This window comes from Lontra canadensis, unplaced genomic scaffold (genome assembly GCF_010015895.1).
Source record: "Lontra canadensis isolate GAN:19392208 unplaced genomic scaffold, GSC_riverotter_1.0 scaffold34, whole genome shotgun sequence".
Lineage (NCBI taxonomy): Eukaryota > Metazoa > Chordata > Mammalia > Carnivora > Mustelidae > Lontra > Lontra canadensis.
In genome coordinates this window covers 18120845-18135792 of record NW_022631028.1, presented here as the reverse complement: position 1 = coordinate 18135792, position 14948 = coordinate 18120845, and the positions used below count along the sequence as shown (strand labels likewise).

At 42.5% G+C, this 14948-nt stretch overlaps 1 protein-coding gene across 5 annotated transcripts in view; it reads right to left on the bottom strand.

The window, feature by feature from the left end:
- GRM7 (glutamate metabotropic receptor 7) overlaps nucleotides 1-13508 on the bottom strand; it is an 874189-nt gene extending 860681 nt beyond the window's left edge. For all 5 annotated transcript variants that reach the window (XR_004383852.1, XM_032867455.1, XM_032867457.1 and 2 more), the window contains exon 1: nucleotides 12675-13508. Coding sequence is in view for 4 of the 5 variants with exons in the window: in XM_032867455.1 (XP_032723346.1) it covers nucleotides 12675-13193 (519 nt within the window). In the remaining variant the exon portion in view is untranslated. The remainder of the gene's footprint in view (nucleotides 1-12674) is intronic.
- Between the last annotated feature and the right edge of the window lie 1440 nt (nucleotides 13509-14948).

Sequence of the window (14948 nt, the reverse complement as noted above, 5' to 3'; positions counted from 1 at the left end):
TTAAATATCCTGGCTCCATCTCTTGCTATCCATCAAGATGCTTATTTTTTCAACACTTCAGTGTCTTTTATCTATAAATCGGGGATGATGGTAATCAGGTCTCCCACCTGAATATGCGAACATGATATGGTGCATATAACAGGGCCAAGTTTGGTGCCTGGCACACCGGAAGCGCTCAGTATGGTCAGTTAAGTGGCACCAATGGGAATGGTAATGGTGGTAGTGGTGGTATTGATCCAACCTCCCCCACCCCAGGATGGGCTCTGATGAGGAGCAGAATTGAAGGACTTCTGCCATCATGAGGCTTTATAACAATTTTTAATAAATGTAAGCTGATTATTCAAATGGTTATGTGCAATTTAAGAAAAAGAAGGATATCCGATTTGCTCAGCTACTTAACAGTATTAGTGGTGATAGTACTTATGGAAGTTAAAATGTATTAAGTGATTACTATATGCCAAATAGTGCGCTAAATGCTTTATTAAATTACTATAACAATACTATGCAGCAGGTCATAGTAGCTTTGTATCAGCTCTGAACTCACCAGAGTTACAAAAACACCTAACATCTCACGGTCAGTATATAATGGAAAAGAGTTCAAATTCAGTCTGTCAGATTTGTTCTTAAGTACTAAAGTATGAAAGTAACCATTTTGCCCTTTGCTGATTTCCCTTTTGAGGCCTGGGTATTATTTTCAGCCCCCCCCCCCCCGATGAAGAAAAGAGAAAATTATTGGCCTCAACGCTCAGCTTTTCCCTTTTCAAATCAGGAATTGTTTCAACAAGCAGCAGTGAATGCTGTCTCCAACTCCAGTCACTTTGATGACCAGGTGTCAGATACCAGTGGAAATAAATGCTCTGTCACAACCTTACCCTTGTAGAGAAACATTACAGAAATGGTAGGGAGAAGGAGGTAATAGAAGCATGCATAAGAGAGATATTACCTGGCCTGGTGGTGGTGATGATGATGATGATGACAATGGCAATGATAAATAGACCTCGCTGTGCTCTAGGCATTGGGTTAAGTGCTTGGCATGGGTAACTTCACTTATTCTTGAAAACAGTCCTAAGAGGATGGAATATTATCATCATTTTATAGATGGGAATACTGAGGTATAGGTAATCAGGTAAACTGATCAAGTTTATACAGTTAGCAAGTGAAAGAAGGAATGTGAAACATATCCAGTGCCTGCAATCTTAACCATTATGCCATACAGCCTTCTGAAGATAAAAAAAATTCCAGTGATCTTTCCCATAACCCACCCCTGCACTGCAAACTTAAGTGAGTCCGAGAGAAAGAGCCAGCAAGCTTGGAGTGTGGCAGCTGAGAAAGTGTCAGTCATTTCTAAACAATGTACTTTACTCATAAGATACAGTTTCTGAGATAATCTTCTCAACCAGTATTCAAGAAAAGGAAGCAAAGATTTGAGTGTATGTCCCAATTTACAAGAAGATAGGACTGCATATTTGACATCGGGTTTAACTATTCCAGAAAATGTGGTCCCAGTAGACATACATGCTAGTAGATCTTCCCCACGTACCAAATCAAAAACCAATATGTCATTTCCATGTTGCTTTCCATAATCTCACCCTTTAATGTCTGTCATTCACCCTCTAGCATCTTAGTCCCTCCATTTCTGTACAGAAAGATGCTAACTATATGTTATCTGATGTTAAAAGGGTGTGTTATGACAGGAAGCCATGGTGCCTCAGCATTTTGATTTGTTTTTTTTTTTTCATCTTAATTCTATTATGGCAACTCCACTGAACTTAATTATAGGAATACAGAATTACACAATTACCCTCTGTTCTGTTCTTCAGATGCTATATTTTGATAAAATTTACTACATGCTGTTCTCCCCCTGAACACTAGAAATGGATGTGTGTTGATATAAAATTTGTTATAATTACAATTAAAATATAGCTTACATAATGACAGTGTTAAAATACAATTATAGATGTGCAGAGACAACATGGCCATGCATTTTTTTAGTAAAAGGACATGCTTAGACCAGTATCTGATAGTCAAGTGAATAAGAAACAGAATTTTGGTTAAGCTACAAAGGATATTAAAGGATTTGCAAAAGCCTAAAGAGAGCTTGCAATCAGTAAGATAAAAATCCCTCCCACCATGTTTTCAATTGAAAAGTGAATGGAAGATATGAAATGCCTTGTGAAATTGTTCAAAGTAGGTGCCATAATGGAATATTATAAGAAAACCCCATTATTTTTCCTTGAATACCTAGGTCATTGCATAAATTCTCATGTACAACTGACCCTTGAACAACATGTGTTTGAACAATGTGGGTCCACTTTTACATGGAGTTTGTCGATAAACACAGTACAGTACTGTAAATGTCTTTTCTCTTTCTTATGATTTTCTTAATTATATTTTATTTTCTCTAGTTTATTGGAAGAGTACAGTACATTATACACATAACATACAAAATATGTATTAATCAAATGCCTATGTTATCAGTAAGTCTTCAGGGCAGTGGAAGACAATTATTAGTAAAGTTTTGGGGGATATGAAAGCTATATGTGGATTTTCAATGGTGTGGGGTAAGTGCCTTTAACCCCACATTGTTCAAGGGCCAAATGTATTATCAATGATGCAAATTCTCAACTGAGTTTTAAATTTTACATATATATATATGCACATAAACATATATATATATTGCACTGAACTAGATAGTTCAAAATTATTTTTAATAAAATAGATACTCTATTAGATACTAACCTTACAAAATATAGTTATTGCTACATTACCACAATGAAAGGTAGGAGATTGAAATGTTACTATAATGTTTGTGGTATGGTGTTTTGACTTAAAATAATTGTCACAAATACTGTTAAAATAATTGTGATATCATTTTGTTCAGTTTTATGGCAAAAACAAACTATAGGATTTGTTTTCATTTCATGTAATTGTCTTTCACTAGGAGCTATTAAATTTTTTGAGAACACACAGTGTTAACTGTATTATCTCTTTATTTTTATTTTTTAAAGATTTTTATTTATTTATTTAACAAAGAGAGTGAGAAAGCACAAGTAGGGGAGTGGCAGGCAGAGGAGAGGAAGAAGCAGATTCCCTGTGGAGCAGGGAGCCCTATGTGGCTAGATCCCAGGATCCTGGGTTCATGACCTGAGCCATAGGCAGATGGTTACCCGAATGAGCCACCCCCCTATATTATCTCATTTATTCTTTTTTTAAAAATTTTATTTATTTATTTATTAGTGTGTGTGTGAGAGAGAGAGAGAGAGAGTGCGCATGCACAGGCAGGCAGAGGCCGAGAAGCAGTCTCCCTGCTGAGCAAGGACCCTGATGTGGGACTCGATCCCAGGACCCTGGGATCATGACCTGAGCTGAAGGCAGCAGCTTAAGCGACTGAGCCATCCAGGCGTCCCTCATTTATTAAAATAGCACTTCCATGTAATTATTCTTAACATGACTATTTTATTAAAATGTATCTCTAGTCCAGACCTTTCTTCATAACTGCAGACTTGTATTTCCAACTGTGCATTCAACATCTCTGTTTATATGTCAAAAAATTTCTCAAACCTTATACCTCCAAATCTGTTTCTTAATTCCTCAGTTGTGCTCCACTCCATCTGAAGTGATAGTAATCCCACCTTTCCAGTTGCTCAGGCCCCCCATCTTGGATTCACCTTGTCCCCTTTCTTCCTTTCACATCTCCCATTTGATTCACCAGAAAATACTGCCATAATCTTCCAAATGTATTACTTCTTGAAGCACTTGTTGCACAAATCACCAACAACCATCTCAGAGACATCTGTAATCACCTCCTGGGATTATCCCTGATTCCTCTCTTTCCCTCATCCTCAACACCACAGATGAAATTCTTTTAAACCAAGAGACAGATCATGCCCCACCTCCACTAACATCCTACCACACTGCCTACACTTAAGGTAAGACAAAATGCATGTGATGGTTTCCAATGACTTACCTCATCTGCCCCCTCATATCTCTGACCTGAAGCCCTCCTGCTGCCCCTTTCTCTTCCTGACTTACTCAACTGTAGTGGCATCCCTGATATTCCTCAAACCTGCCAGGCATATTTCTGCTTTGGAGTTCTGACACTGGTTATTCCTGCTCGCAGGGAGTAGTCTTCCCCTAATCCATTCTGACAATTCCCATGCTTCAAGTCTTTGCTCAAATGCCACCTTATAAAATTCATCCTGACTACCATAGTTAAAAATAGAACCCACCTGTACACTCCTCAGCACTCCCAAACCAACACTCTTCAGTGTGCTTCACATTCTTTCCCTTGTCCCAAAGGGCTCATCAACTTCTAACATACTCTAGGACTTATTTATAACATCCATCTGTTTCCATGTGAGAATGTAAACTGAGACACAGAAGAATAGAGATAGGAGGAAGGGAAGAGGAGAGAGGAGGAAGGACAGAATGTGGGGTGGGGGAGCTCTTGTCTATTTTAGTCACTGATATATCCAACCATGTAGAACAGTGCTGAAGGGGGAGGCTTAATAAATATTCCCGGAGGAAAAAGATATCTATAAAACTAGTAGTAAAGCTCAAAAAGTTTAAATAAGTTCTTCACGGTTCTGCACTAGAAATGGGTCACAGTGGACTTCAAACTTGGGGCTGGCTAACCTCGAAGCCCACTGCTCTGAACCTGTCTGGTATCTAAGCCCATGGCATTCCTGATTCACCTGAATCAGTGCCATAGAAATTCTAATTCCACTGAATACTATCACTAAACTGTGTTCTCTCTCTCAATCTGTGTAATATTTTCCATTTTTAAAAAAAGATTGTATTTATTTATTTTAGAACACTAGGACTGGAGCTCAAGTGCCTGGTGGGGAGGGGCCAAGAGGGAGGGAGAGAGACAAGCAGATGCCATGCGGATTAGAGAGCCTGACAGGAGTCTCAATCCTACTACCCAGAGATCTAAGGACCCTGAGATTATGACCCCAGCTGAAATCAGGAGTCAGATGCTTAACTCCTGAGCCACCCAGGTGACCCTAATATTTTCCGTTTAAACAAAGAAACAGAAGAGTGAAATCCAACATGGATTATTATGGTAATTTTACAGTAAATTTAACAATAGTGACATTTAAGAAATAGTGATATTTAATAATAGCGTAATAATAATAGATAAAAGCTTTTAAATGTATTAAACACTCATTACATGCTAAACTCAGTGCTAAAATATTTCCATGTATATTTTGTGCAATCTTTATAATTACTTTATCAGACAAGTACACTTGTATCATTCCCATTTCAAAGATAAGAAAATTGGTGAACGGCACGGTACTTGTTTGATCAAGGTGAGTCTGGTGATAAGTGGTGAGTATGAATTTAAATTCAGATATAACTCCAGAATTTTATTCTTAACCCCTACATGAAAATTCTATGATTCCTTTGATAAAAGTATGTTTTCTCCAGGAAAATATCTCACATTATCTCTGTCTGTGCTAATACATTCAGAACATAGTCAAGTTTAAAACATGATAAAAATGTTTAAGTAGTGCTTTAACAAATGGAAATATTTTCATCTAAACAATAATGCAGAAAAGCAGGCTGAGCCTTTGAAGTGGATTCCTTGCTATCTTCCAACAAGGACAAGAGAAAGAACTGGCAGCCGCAGAATGGAGAGAGCACAACACCCAGAGATGGAGAGTTCTGTAAATGACCAATTATAAAACTGTTTAGCTGCAGCACTTTTATAGCAAGAGGCAAAATAATCCATTAAACTGAAAATTCTCCTACCCCTCACTCCATGGCCCACACAAACATTAATGTTGCATTTATTAGGATGTATTTCCTGTGCTCCATCAACTTGACTTTCAGCAATTGTATTAATACAGTCCTATCACTTTGCACATATATCTGAATGATGGATTTTCCCACTTGAGGTCTGTAGAAAGAGTGGAGTGAATGAAATAAAGTTCAGGAACAGCCATCATCATCCATAATGATGGGCACTGAATCAGGACAAGAAGAAACATCTTTTCTCATTTGTTTGGGAGAAAAGCCTACTATGTATTTAAAGCCTACATACAGGGCTATCTGTTGAATAATGGAAAACAAGCATCTTTCACTTGGAGGTGAGGATTTGTGTGCTCAAGTCTCAATAGAATTAATCTCATTGCAGAACTGTAATAATTTTTTTTTTTTCTGCAAACGGATGTAGTTAAGGAATCAGCAACTCTGATGTTGTCCTCAAACCAACACAATTTCAGACTAGGTGAATCTATGATTATTTTAAGTATTTCTGCATAGGTGCAACAACTGAGCAGCATGCATAGTGGTTAACAACCAGGGTATTGTCAGGCAAACCACTGTGTGAATCTAGACTTTGCCACTTACCAAAAATGTGACTTGGGGCTCTGAGAATCACTTCAGCTGTACATAGGATGATAACACGCCTTTTGCAGAACTATTGTAAGAACTAAATGAGATGAAGTACTTACAGTGCATGGCATAATGGCTCATAGGAAAGATAAAGTTATTACTGTGGTCACTACTGTTATTGAAAAGAAATAAGAACTTCTGTTCTTAGAAAATGAGATATGTATCCTGTATCATTGTAACTTCATATTATTTTATTTTGACATAATAATCCAATAACTTGATCCAAGAAACATCTAGTAGTAAGGATAATTGAAAGGAGGTTACTTGTCAAACATGGAAATGCTGTCACAGTAATGGCTGGCATAATGCTCTTCTCAGATATTTACCTGTAAAAACATTTTGTTTTGCCTTTAGTAAGTGCATAAAACATATATTTGTTGTGCCAATTGACAAAAGGTCCATGAATTAATCAGTCTGACTATATGTTGCATAACTATCCTCTAAACAGTGATCATATACACAGATGTTGGGAAAATGTGTTTGTGACTCTTCTTTTTTGCCTACAAAAAACAAGTAGTTAGGCTGGATGCTTCCTGTAGAGTAACCCAGGAGTTTAATGTACTTAATACTCCATTATGCCATGAAAAATGCTTCTCTGCCTGGAAACATCGACAAAAGATTTGTTTTAATGAAGGGAGCCAAGTAGGGTTCTAAAGTTTCCAAATAGGAGGACTCTATACTGCACTCTACATCAGAGGTGTTCACCTTATCTCTCAACTGCATCAGGTTGTGATAACAAATACTTAAAGTTAATACAGCAAATATTGGGAAGAGTGGGGAAGAATGCAGAGTTGTGAATATCCCAGACCTGGACTAGAGGATATTTAAAGTAAAGAAAATATCATATATAAATTTTCAATTAATGAATGCCAGTCAGCAAACCTTACACTAACATAAGACATCAAGTGTTTTGGCTAGGAGGCTTTTAATTGCACAGGCCTGAAAACAAATTCAAAATAGTAGAAGAATTTTTTTTATTAATTTATTTATTTTAAGAACAAGTGCTGGAAATTCAGGGATGCAGCTAGATTTGAGAGTTTCAGAATATCTTCAGGGCTCTGGCTTTCTCTCCGTCACTCAACCCTGCTTACTTCCCTGTGACTTTATTCTACAGAAAGTCTTGTGACTTTATTCTACAGAAAGCTATTGGGAGTCCCAGAGTCGTATCACCCTAGCTTAGAAATTCCGGAGAGAAGAGCCAATTTTCCCATTTTCCTCTGGCAGAAAAGTCCTGGGAAGGATTTTGATAGGTCTAGCTAAAGTCAAAAGTCTATACCTGAACTCATTACCTGCTTTGCCTGAGTTCTGCCAGGGGACTCATCCCTGGGGCCAGGGAGGAGGCAAGAAGTCACTATCTGGCATCATTGCAAAAGAAACTCTGGGGTTTTTGCAAGATGAAAGGGAAGAGAACACTGGATAATAAAAGTTATATCTGCTACTATAAAGCCCACAGTTCTTGCTCCCTACCTGGTGTATTATGACCATGCAGTAAGCTGACCCAGGAAGTCATTTTCCTCAGTACCAGCCTTGATATACATGACGAAGGAGCACATTGGCAAAACAAGGGATAAGGTTTAAATATGGGAAATCAGCTAGACTGATATTAACTAAGATATCCGTGTGAAAATATTCTTTAAAAGTTTTCCCAAACTCACTCCAGTTCAAAGTGGGAGCTGGAAATTCAATGTCATAGTGTTTGGATTAAAAGCAGGTTTTCTTCAAGCAAGCTATGACCCAAAGAGATTAAAAAACTTAGAAACCACATTTGTTTTTAAAGAAAAAAAAAATCACATGAAGTAATTGAGGCCTAGAAAGATTATGACTTATTTAGGGTAAGAGAGTTAATTCATGGCAGGACTGAGATTGGAGCGTACTTTGTGTAATCCAGCTGTGATCTTTGAAGTCCATGACACAATCTATAGACATAGGAAACAGAACATTTATGATTTCAGTGTTTATGAAATTGAAGCAAAGGCATCCATTACTTCAATTACTTTTGAAGAGAAAAATCCCCAAAGACATCTTAATGTTATGGGCACATATACATAAAATACACATGTAGAGGTATCTTCAAATATAGGATGTGCCTGTCTCTATTCCTTCCCTCTCTGCTTTTTTTCAAAAATGTCCCTTTAAAAATTGCCTACTCACCATCTGTTAGGTAAATTTCCTGAAACACAGTAAATGTGGAGGCAGAGATTGTTATAGAGCCTATTCCAAATGGCACTGACACCTGTATTTATGAAATTTTGTGAAGAGTTAGGTTAGAGTTATTAAAAAAAAAAAAAAGTCCCCACTATAGTAATACCACACTAACCTAGGTACCCAGTTCTATCCAATTACATAAGACAGAAAGAGAGAAGAGAGGGAGCAAAAGAAAGGAGGAAGAAAACTAGAGAAAAAAAATTATATATATATATAGATATATATATCTATATATATATATAAATGTTCCCGAAGTTGGAGATTATATTCAAGCTTCAATGAACATTTAGAAATTTACAAATGTATTTACAAATGTATTTCATTTATGATATAAGTTCCACAGGTTTAGGTTTGCAATATGCCCCAAACCAGAGTCAAGTTGGCCACTTTTTCCATTTAGTTACTTCTGAAGGGACAAAGCAACTGAAATAGACACCATCCAACTCCAAGTCCATAGCTTAGACCATGTCATTGGCCATGAAATATTGTTCATTCAGAGTCAGGATGTAGTGAGAGTAATTTATACGCTCAGAGTGTTTGCTCTCAAGTCAACAACAGAGAAGCCTTGAATAAAAACATGCCCATTACTTTCCACTATAATATATCTTACTTAGCCCACAAAAGAGTGGTCGGGAGATTTATCCTTTGGACACCATATTATATAAGTTCTTCACTTTAAGTCATCCCCACTCTCTGATTATTTTTTAAATATGTTACTCATAGTCAAAATTAATTTACATTTAATCTTTCTTAGCATTAGGAAGGTATTATTTTGTACAGGCTCAGAAACAAATCTCCAGAAATTCCTCCCTGATGCTTCTTTGAGGCTGAAAATGCACTGCAGTGTGGTTGCAGTGACTTAATTCTAGTTGGCAGAGCCCTGGCCACACATTAATTTCATTAGCCTCAAATTCCTAGATTTGAAAGACCCAGCAAACATCATTCCTGTCCTCTGACATGTCACTTACTAATCAATTCAGTGTGCATAGAAGAGAGAGAGAGAGAGAGAGGATTTGCTTAACTCATATCTTCAGTCTGCTATACCAGTAGACAAATGAAAATTCAAAGTCATAGACACTATTTACATCTGAGGATTCATTCTTGCCCAGGTCCTCATTCTCAGGAAAGAACTACATTCTAGTTTTTGCTGGCAGCAACAGCACTTGCTACATTTATTACTATTTCATTACTCTTTCCTGTCCTCAATCCCCACCCGCAATGTGTAGCACTCCCCCATATAAGTCACTAAGTATTCCTTCCCCCAGCCCAGAAGCTTATCTCACCATAAATTTTTATCTCAAATGATAGGCTTGGTATGGTCCCCACAGCAAGCTACAGGGCTCAGGAAAAGAAAACTCAAATATCTGGAGAGCTAAGAATTCAATTATTTAGAGGAAGGTTTTCTGTTTTGTTTGTTTGTTTGTTTGTTTTAAATATAGGACAATCTTAATTGAGCTGAACCCTGCATTCCCAGCAAAGATTCACCTACCATTCTTTTCCTCTCTCTAAATTGATTGTGCCTTTGAACAATGGGTCTGTGTACCACTATTCTCGCTATTCATTTTGCAGGCTTATAGAGGCTGGGAAACTGGGGATTAAACTTGCATGCCAGGAGCTCCTATGATCACGTGCAAAAAAGGCTACTGGAAGAGACTGTTGGAATATATAAGTATATATTCCAACACGGGCAATGGTTAAGCATGTTGCCCACACCAACAGTTATACCCAGCTCACAGCACAAGCTACAAGTTGGTAGCATTCCTCCTACTACCAGCCTCTTCTCCATAAATGCAGGTGAAAACTGGGGGCTCTTTTCCCCTCAGCTGTTCAATCCAACATGAATAGCTGCAATTTGCAAATTAGAGGAAAATGACAGTGTTTTCTCTGAATGGTTTTAGTCCCAACCCACACTGTTAACATTGGCATTCGCTTCCTTTCCTTCCCAGCCCAGGGAACGAATGGGGGAACTAAGCATAAGGCAAACCATTTCTTTTCCTCACAAGAGCCTCAAGTTCACACACCAGAGGAAGAATCAGCTCCCCCTGGAATCTTTTTCAGCAAACACAGTCCCTCAGCCTAGTCTGCAATCCCTCTCTTGACTTTAACATTTCACTCTTTTTCGACAGACAGGCCCATCTGCAGCACTGCCTGTGCTCTGAGGGAAGAGAGAAACAGGCACCAAAATAATTTAAAAATGTGAGACACCAAATGTGCCTTCAACCCCCAGGGCTCAAGGCTCACAGGGCTGTGAGTCACCCCAGTGTTTCTCAGGTGATCTCTGACCTCACTCTATCCTGCTGCACTGCCCTCTTAAGTTGTCTAGCTTTAAAAGCTCAGGCAAGAAGGAAAGGCTTCTGGGTTTTGCTTACAATAGCCTCGCCTCTTCCCAAAAGCACCATCTCAGAATTAAGGGTGTCCCCAAAGCATTTCTGAGTTTGCAAATAGGGATTCCTAGGGATTCCCAGAACAGAACACACAAGAAGTGCTAGGGATGCTCAGAAGATCAGAGGGGCCACACCAGGCTGCAGCCTTGGGCAGGCACCTCTCCTGGTGCACACACAAACTTCACACTCCTAGGAGCTGATGTGGTGACAGCTTGAATCTCTCAAGGAATCCCCTCAGGAACCCAGTACCCTAGGGAAAGCATTTGGAAGGGACCCAATTCTTTAGATATAGGGAGCATAAGGGCACCAGGGTTAGCCAGAACATCTGGAGAAGGGATTAATTGGGTTTGGACACTATCAGGAAGGGAGAGGGCTGTGTATTAGGAAAGGATCATCTCAAGACAGAGATGAACAAAACACTTGGGGTGGGGGGAGAGGGAGAGAAAAAGAAAGAAATTGAAAGAGAAGGAGCGAAAAGGAGAAAAACAAGGAAGGAAGAAAGATAAAGAGATACACCGGAGAAATAAGGGAACCCACAATCACACAGATCCTGAAACTCAATTTCTTAAAATCTGAAATCCATCCATTTATACCCAATGCAGCACAGGAGCCACGGGGCACAAAATGCAGGAGCAGGCGGAGAGAGAGCACTGCAGTAGAACCCACCGCTCAGCTGCCCCGGATCCGCCTTCCTCCCATTTTCGGCATTGCCCTCTGGCGCCCAGAGCAGGAGGACCGCCGGCTTTACTCAGCGCACCCTAGTGCCTCCCTCAGGAGCCTTCTCTCCTGGCTCCGGGAATCGTCCGCGGAGCCGAGGAAAGGGGCTGAGGGTCTGTGTTAGGGAGGTCGTGGGAAATGATGGGCGGAGGGTGGAGGCAGCGAAAGCGATTTTGTTTCGCAGTTAGCATGAGCTCATCTCTGGGATCTGAAGTGGCTGGAGTAGAAAGCTGATCGCCCAGCTCCTGCCAGTGGCCGGAATGCAAACGCAATTTAGACGGTGCAAACAACTGCCCAGAGCAAATCACCCGGGGGTCGCGTCTGCGGGTGGCATCTCCCCATTTGGAGAGCGTCCCCGTGCCTTCCGCCCCATGCCCTCACGGAGACAGGCTACAGGTCGGTAGATCCAACCTGAGAGACATGGGCAATTAACATCCACATGTAGGTGAAGACCTAGCCCTCGGTTTAAGATGTGCCCCCCCCCAAACTCTTCTCGAAAATTTCCAAGGGAGCTGCGGCTTGCTGGGCGGCTTGGGGCTGGGAAGAAGCTGGGGAGTTGAGAAATGCCCAGTTTCGAGGCGTCTTCTCATCTTTCATATTCCATGAGCCTAACCGGCTCTCACAGGAGCCCTGCACTTTTACAAGCCTGTTTTGGACCATATTTCACTCTAATGCAAACCCATTTAAATCATCGCCTTGTTTTTCGCAGATTGCTTCTTGTAAATGGGGCCATAAATCCAGGATGTCAAGCCGGATGGAGTGGAGCGCGGACAGGGGAGAGATGGAAGGGAAATGAACCAAGCAGGGAAGGTACCTCCTCGGGTGGGGTGGGAGGGATTCGCAGGATCTCCAGGGTGGAAATGAGCGAAGGCTGACCTGACCCCGCACCCCTGGAGTCCAAGCCAGCTTTTGGAATTAAGTGCGCGGGGAGCTAAAGCGCGCTGTGCCCCGGAGGGAGCGCCTCCCTACCTGGAAGAGCCTCAGGATGTTGGCTACCATGATGGAGACCGAACTCCCCGAAGCCCCAATCACTCCAACTACTTTCTCCGGCTTGACGAAAACCGGAGGCTCGCCGTTGGTGCAGCGCACGTCGGAGGTGTCCTTCTGGATGAGCGCCTGGACGAAAGTGAGCGACTGTTCGAGCGCGTAAGTGTCCCTGGAACAAGTGTCCAGGATCCGCGCGCCCAGCGTCACGTTGGGCAGCAGGTTGGGATCGCTGTTGATCTGGTCCAGGGCGTAAAGCATCGCTTCCAGCCTGTGGATCCCGTTCTCCCTCTTGATGTCGCCGCAGGGCACTCCGCTAGGACCCTTGGCATGCACCGGGAACAGCCCCCCGAGGGTGACGTCCCCCTCGATCCGGATAGAATGCGGGGCGTACATCTCCTGGCCGCGCGCCGCCGCCGCCAGCGCGCACAGGAGCACCTCCAGTACGCAGCAGGGGAACTTCATCAAAGTCAGGACGCGGAGCAGCTTCCCCAGCTGGACCATGCTGCTCCGGCTACTGCGGTGGTGGCGGCGGCGGCGCTGGAGGGGATGGTGGCGGGCTTGCCTGGGTCCGGGCCCCTTGGGGGGAGGTCCTCCGGGGAAGCCCAGAGGCTCTTGCAGGCACGGAGGGTGGGGGCGCCCGGGAAGGGGCGGCCAGAGAGGCTACGGGGTCCCGCGGCGCCTGCCAGATTGGGGCTCCGTGCGCTCCTGGATTCGCCGGCCGGCGCGCCGCGCTCGCGCTCCCCGGCTTGCCTCTCGCTCTCTCCAACAAACCAGCACTGGGGAGAGGGCAAGGATTGCTATCGCTTTAAATGGTCGTTCGGCTCCCTCTCCTCCTCCTCCCACTCCCTCCCTCCCTCGCTAGCTCTCCGACTCTCCCCACCCTTCCAAGCGCCCGCCCTCCCCACTGGTTTGCATCATCACGCAGGGAGGGGCTGCGTGCTGAGGTAAGGAGGGGGGGAATGGGTGGGCGGCTAAGCAGGGAGTGCCTCGGACTGGGGAGTTTCGCGGTCCCCAGGGAATCTAGGATTACAGGTCTTAGGCGAGAGCTGAACTCCTTCTCCCAGCTCCCGGTAGAAGCCTCCAGCTCGCCCGCCTGCACCCACACGCACCTTCTAGGCACGGGTGTCATCAACCCCGAGAGGGCGCGGGGATGCCTGGAACCAACTGCTCCCAACCCTGAGGTTGGGAGCCCCAGCTGTCAGATCTAGGAGAATGCGAGGAAGTCGCTAGGTGGAGAATGCAGTGATGAAGGGGAGCAAGGAGATCCCACTTTCTACTACTGCTCAGTCTATGCCAGTTTTTCTCAAGAAAAAACAGACGGGAACCTGATTGACGACTTAACCTTTACCCTGAGACTTCTTGGGGTGAGGCACTGAACTAGCTCTTAGTAAAACACGGCAAGAAACGCTAGGAATGTAAGTGCACCCTTGATCTTCAGGGGTTACTGGAGCCTGAGACGGATGGACTAACTGCGGTCTCCGGCAAATCTGTGGCAGAAACCTCGGACTCACTGCTTTCCTCCCTTTCATCGCCCAAGATATAACAACTAAGAACTCTGCAGAGCGCACGTTCTTCTCTGGCACTGACAGGTGCAAGGCTCCCTCCTACCCATTTCCAGAGATACTTCTGGGCTGGTGACAGGTTTTTGCGGGCAGGAAACAGCAGGAAAGAGGTGATAGTAGGAGGAAGAAGTAGAGGAGGCAGGTAGAAGTCTTCCCAATGATACAGATGCCTTTCTTTTTCTGGCTGGAGATTTGGTTAGCTAAATCAGGATGCAGTGCAGTTAGGAAGCTGATTTTCAAAGGTGTCCCCTCCTGCAGGCTGAGACCAAACTTGAGCTATTAAAGCAACAGGTGGCCCTAGTTCTTATATAAAGGAAGGATAATGTCTCTGTCCCTATAAGGAGTGAGTGAACTTATGATGATTAGCTAAACCCTTGCTGAGGTTTTCTGTTGGAATGCAGCAAAACTACATTATACAGATTTGAGAATGAAGAGAAAACCAGAAACAAGGCTATACTTTCTGTTGTTGTTGTTACAAACCAAAGAAAAATGTCCTTGTACAAAAAGCAAGCAAACACACACACACACACACACACACACACACAACACAAAGTCAGAAGATAGGTAGTGGGTTGTCTCTGCCATAAACTACCTGTAAGTCCTTGGCATTTGTTTTCCTTTCTGAATTTTAGTTTTCCCCTTTGTAAAATGATGAGATTGAACTGGGTGCTCTCCATGGTATCTGTTAACTCTC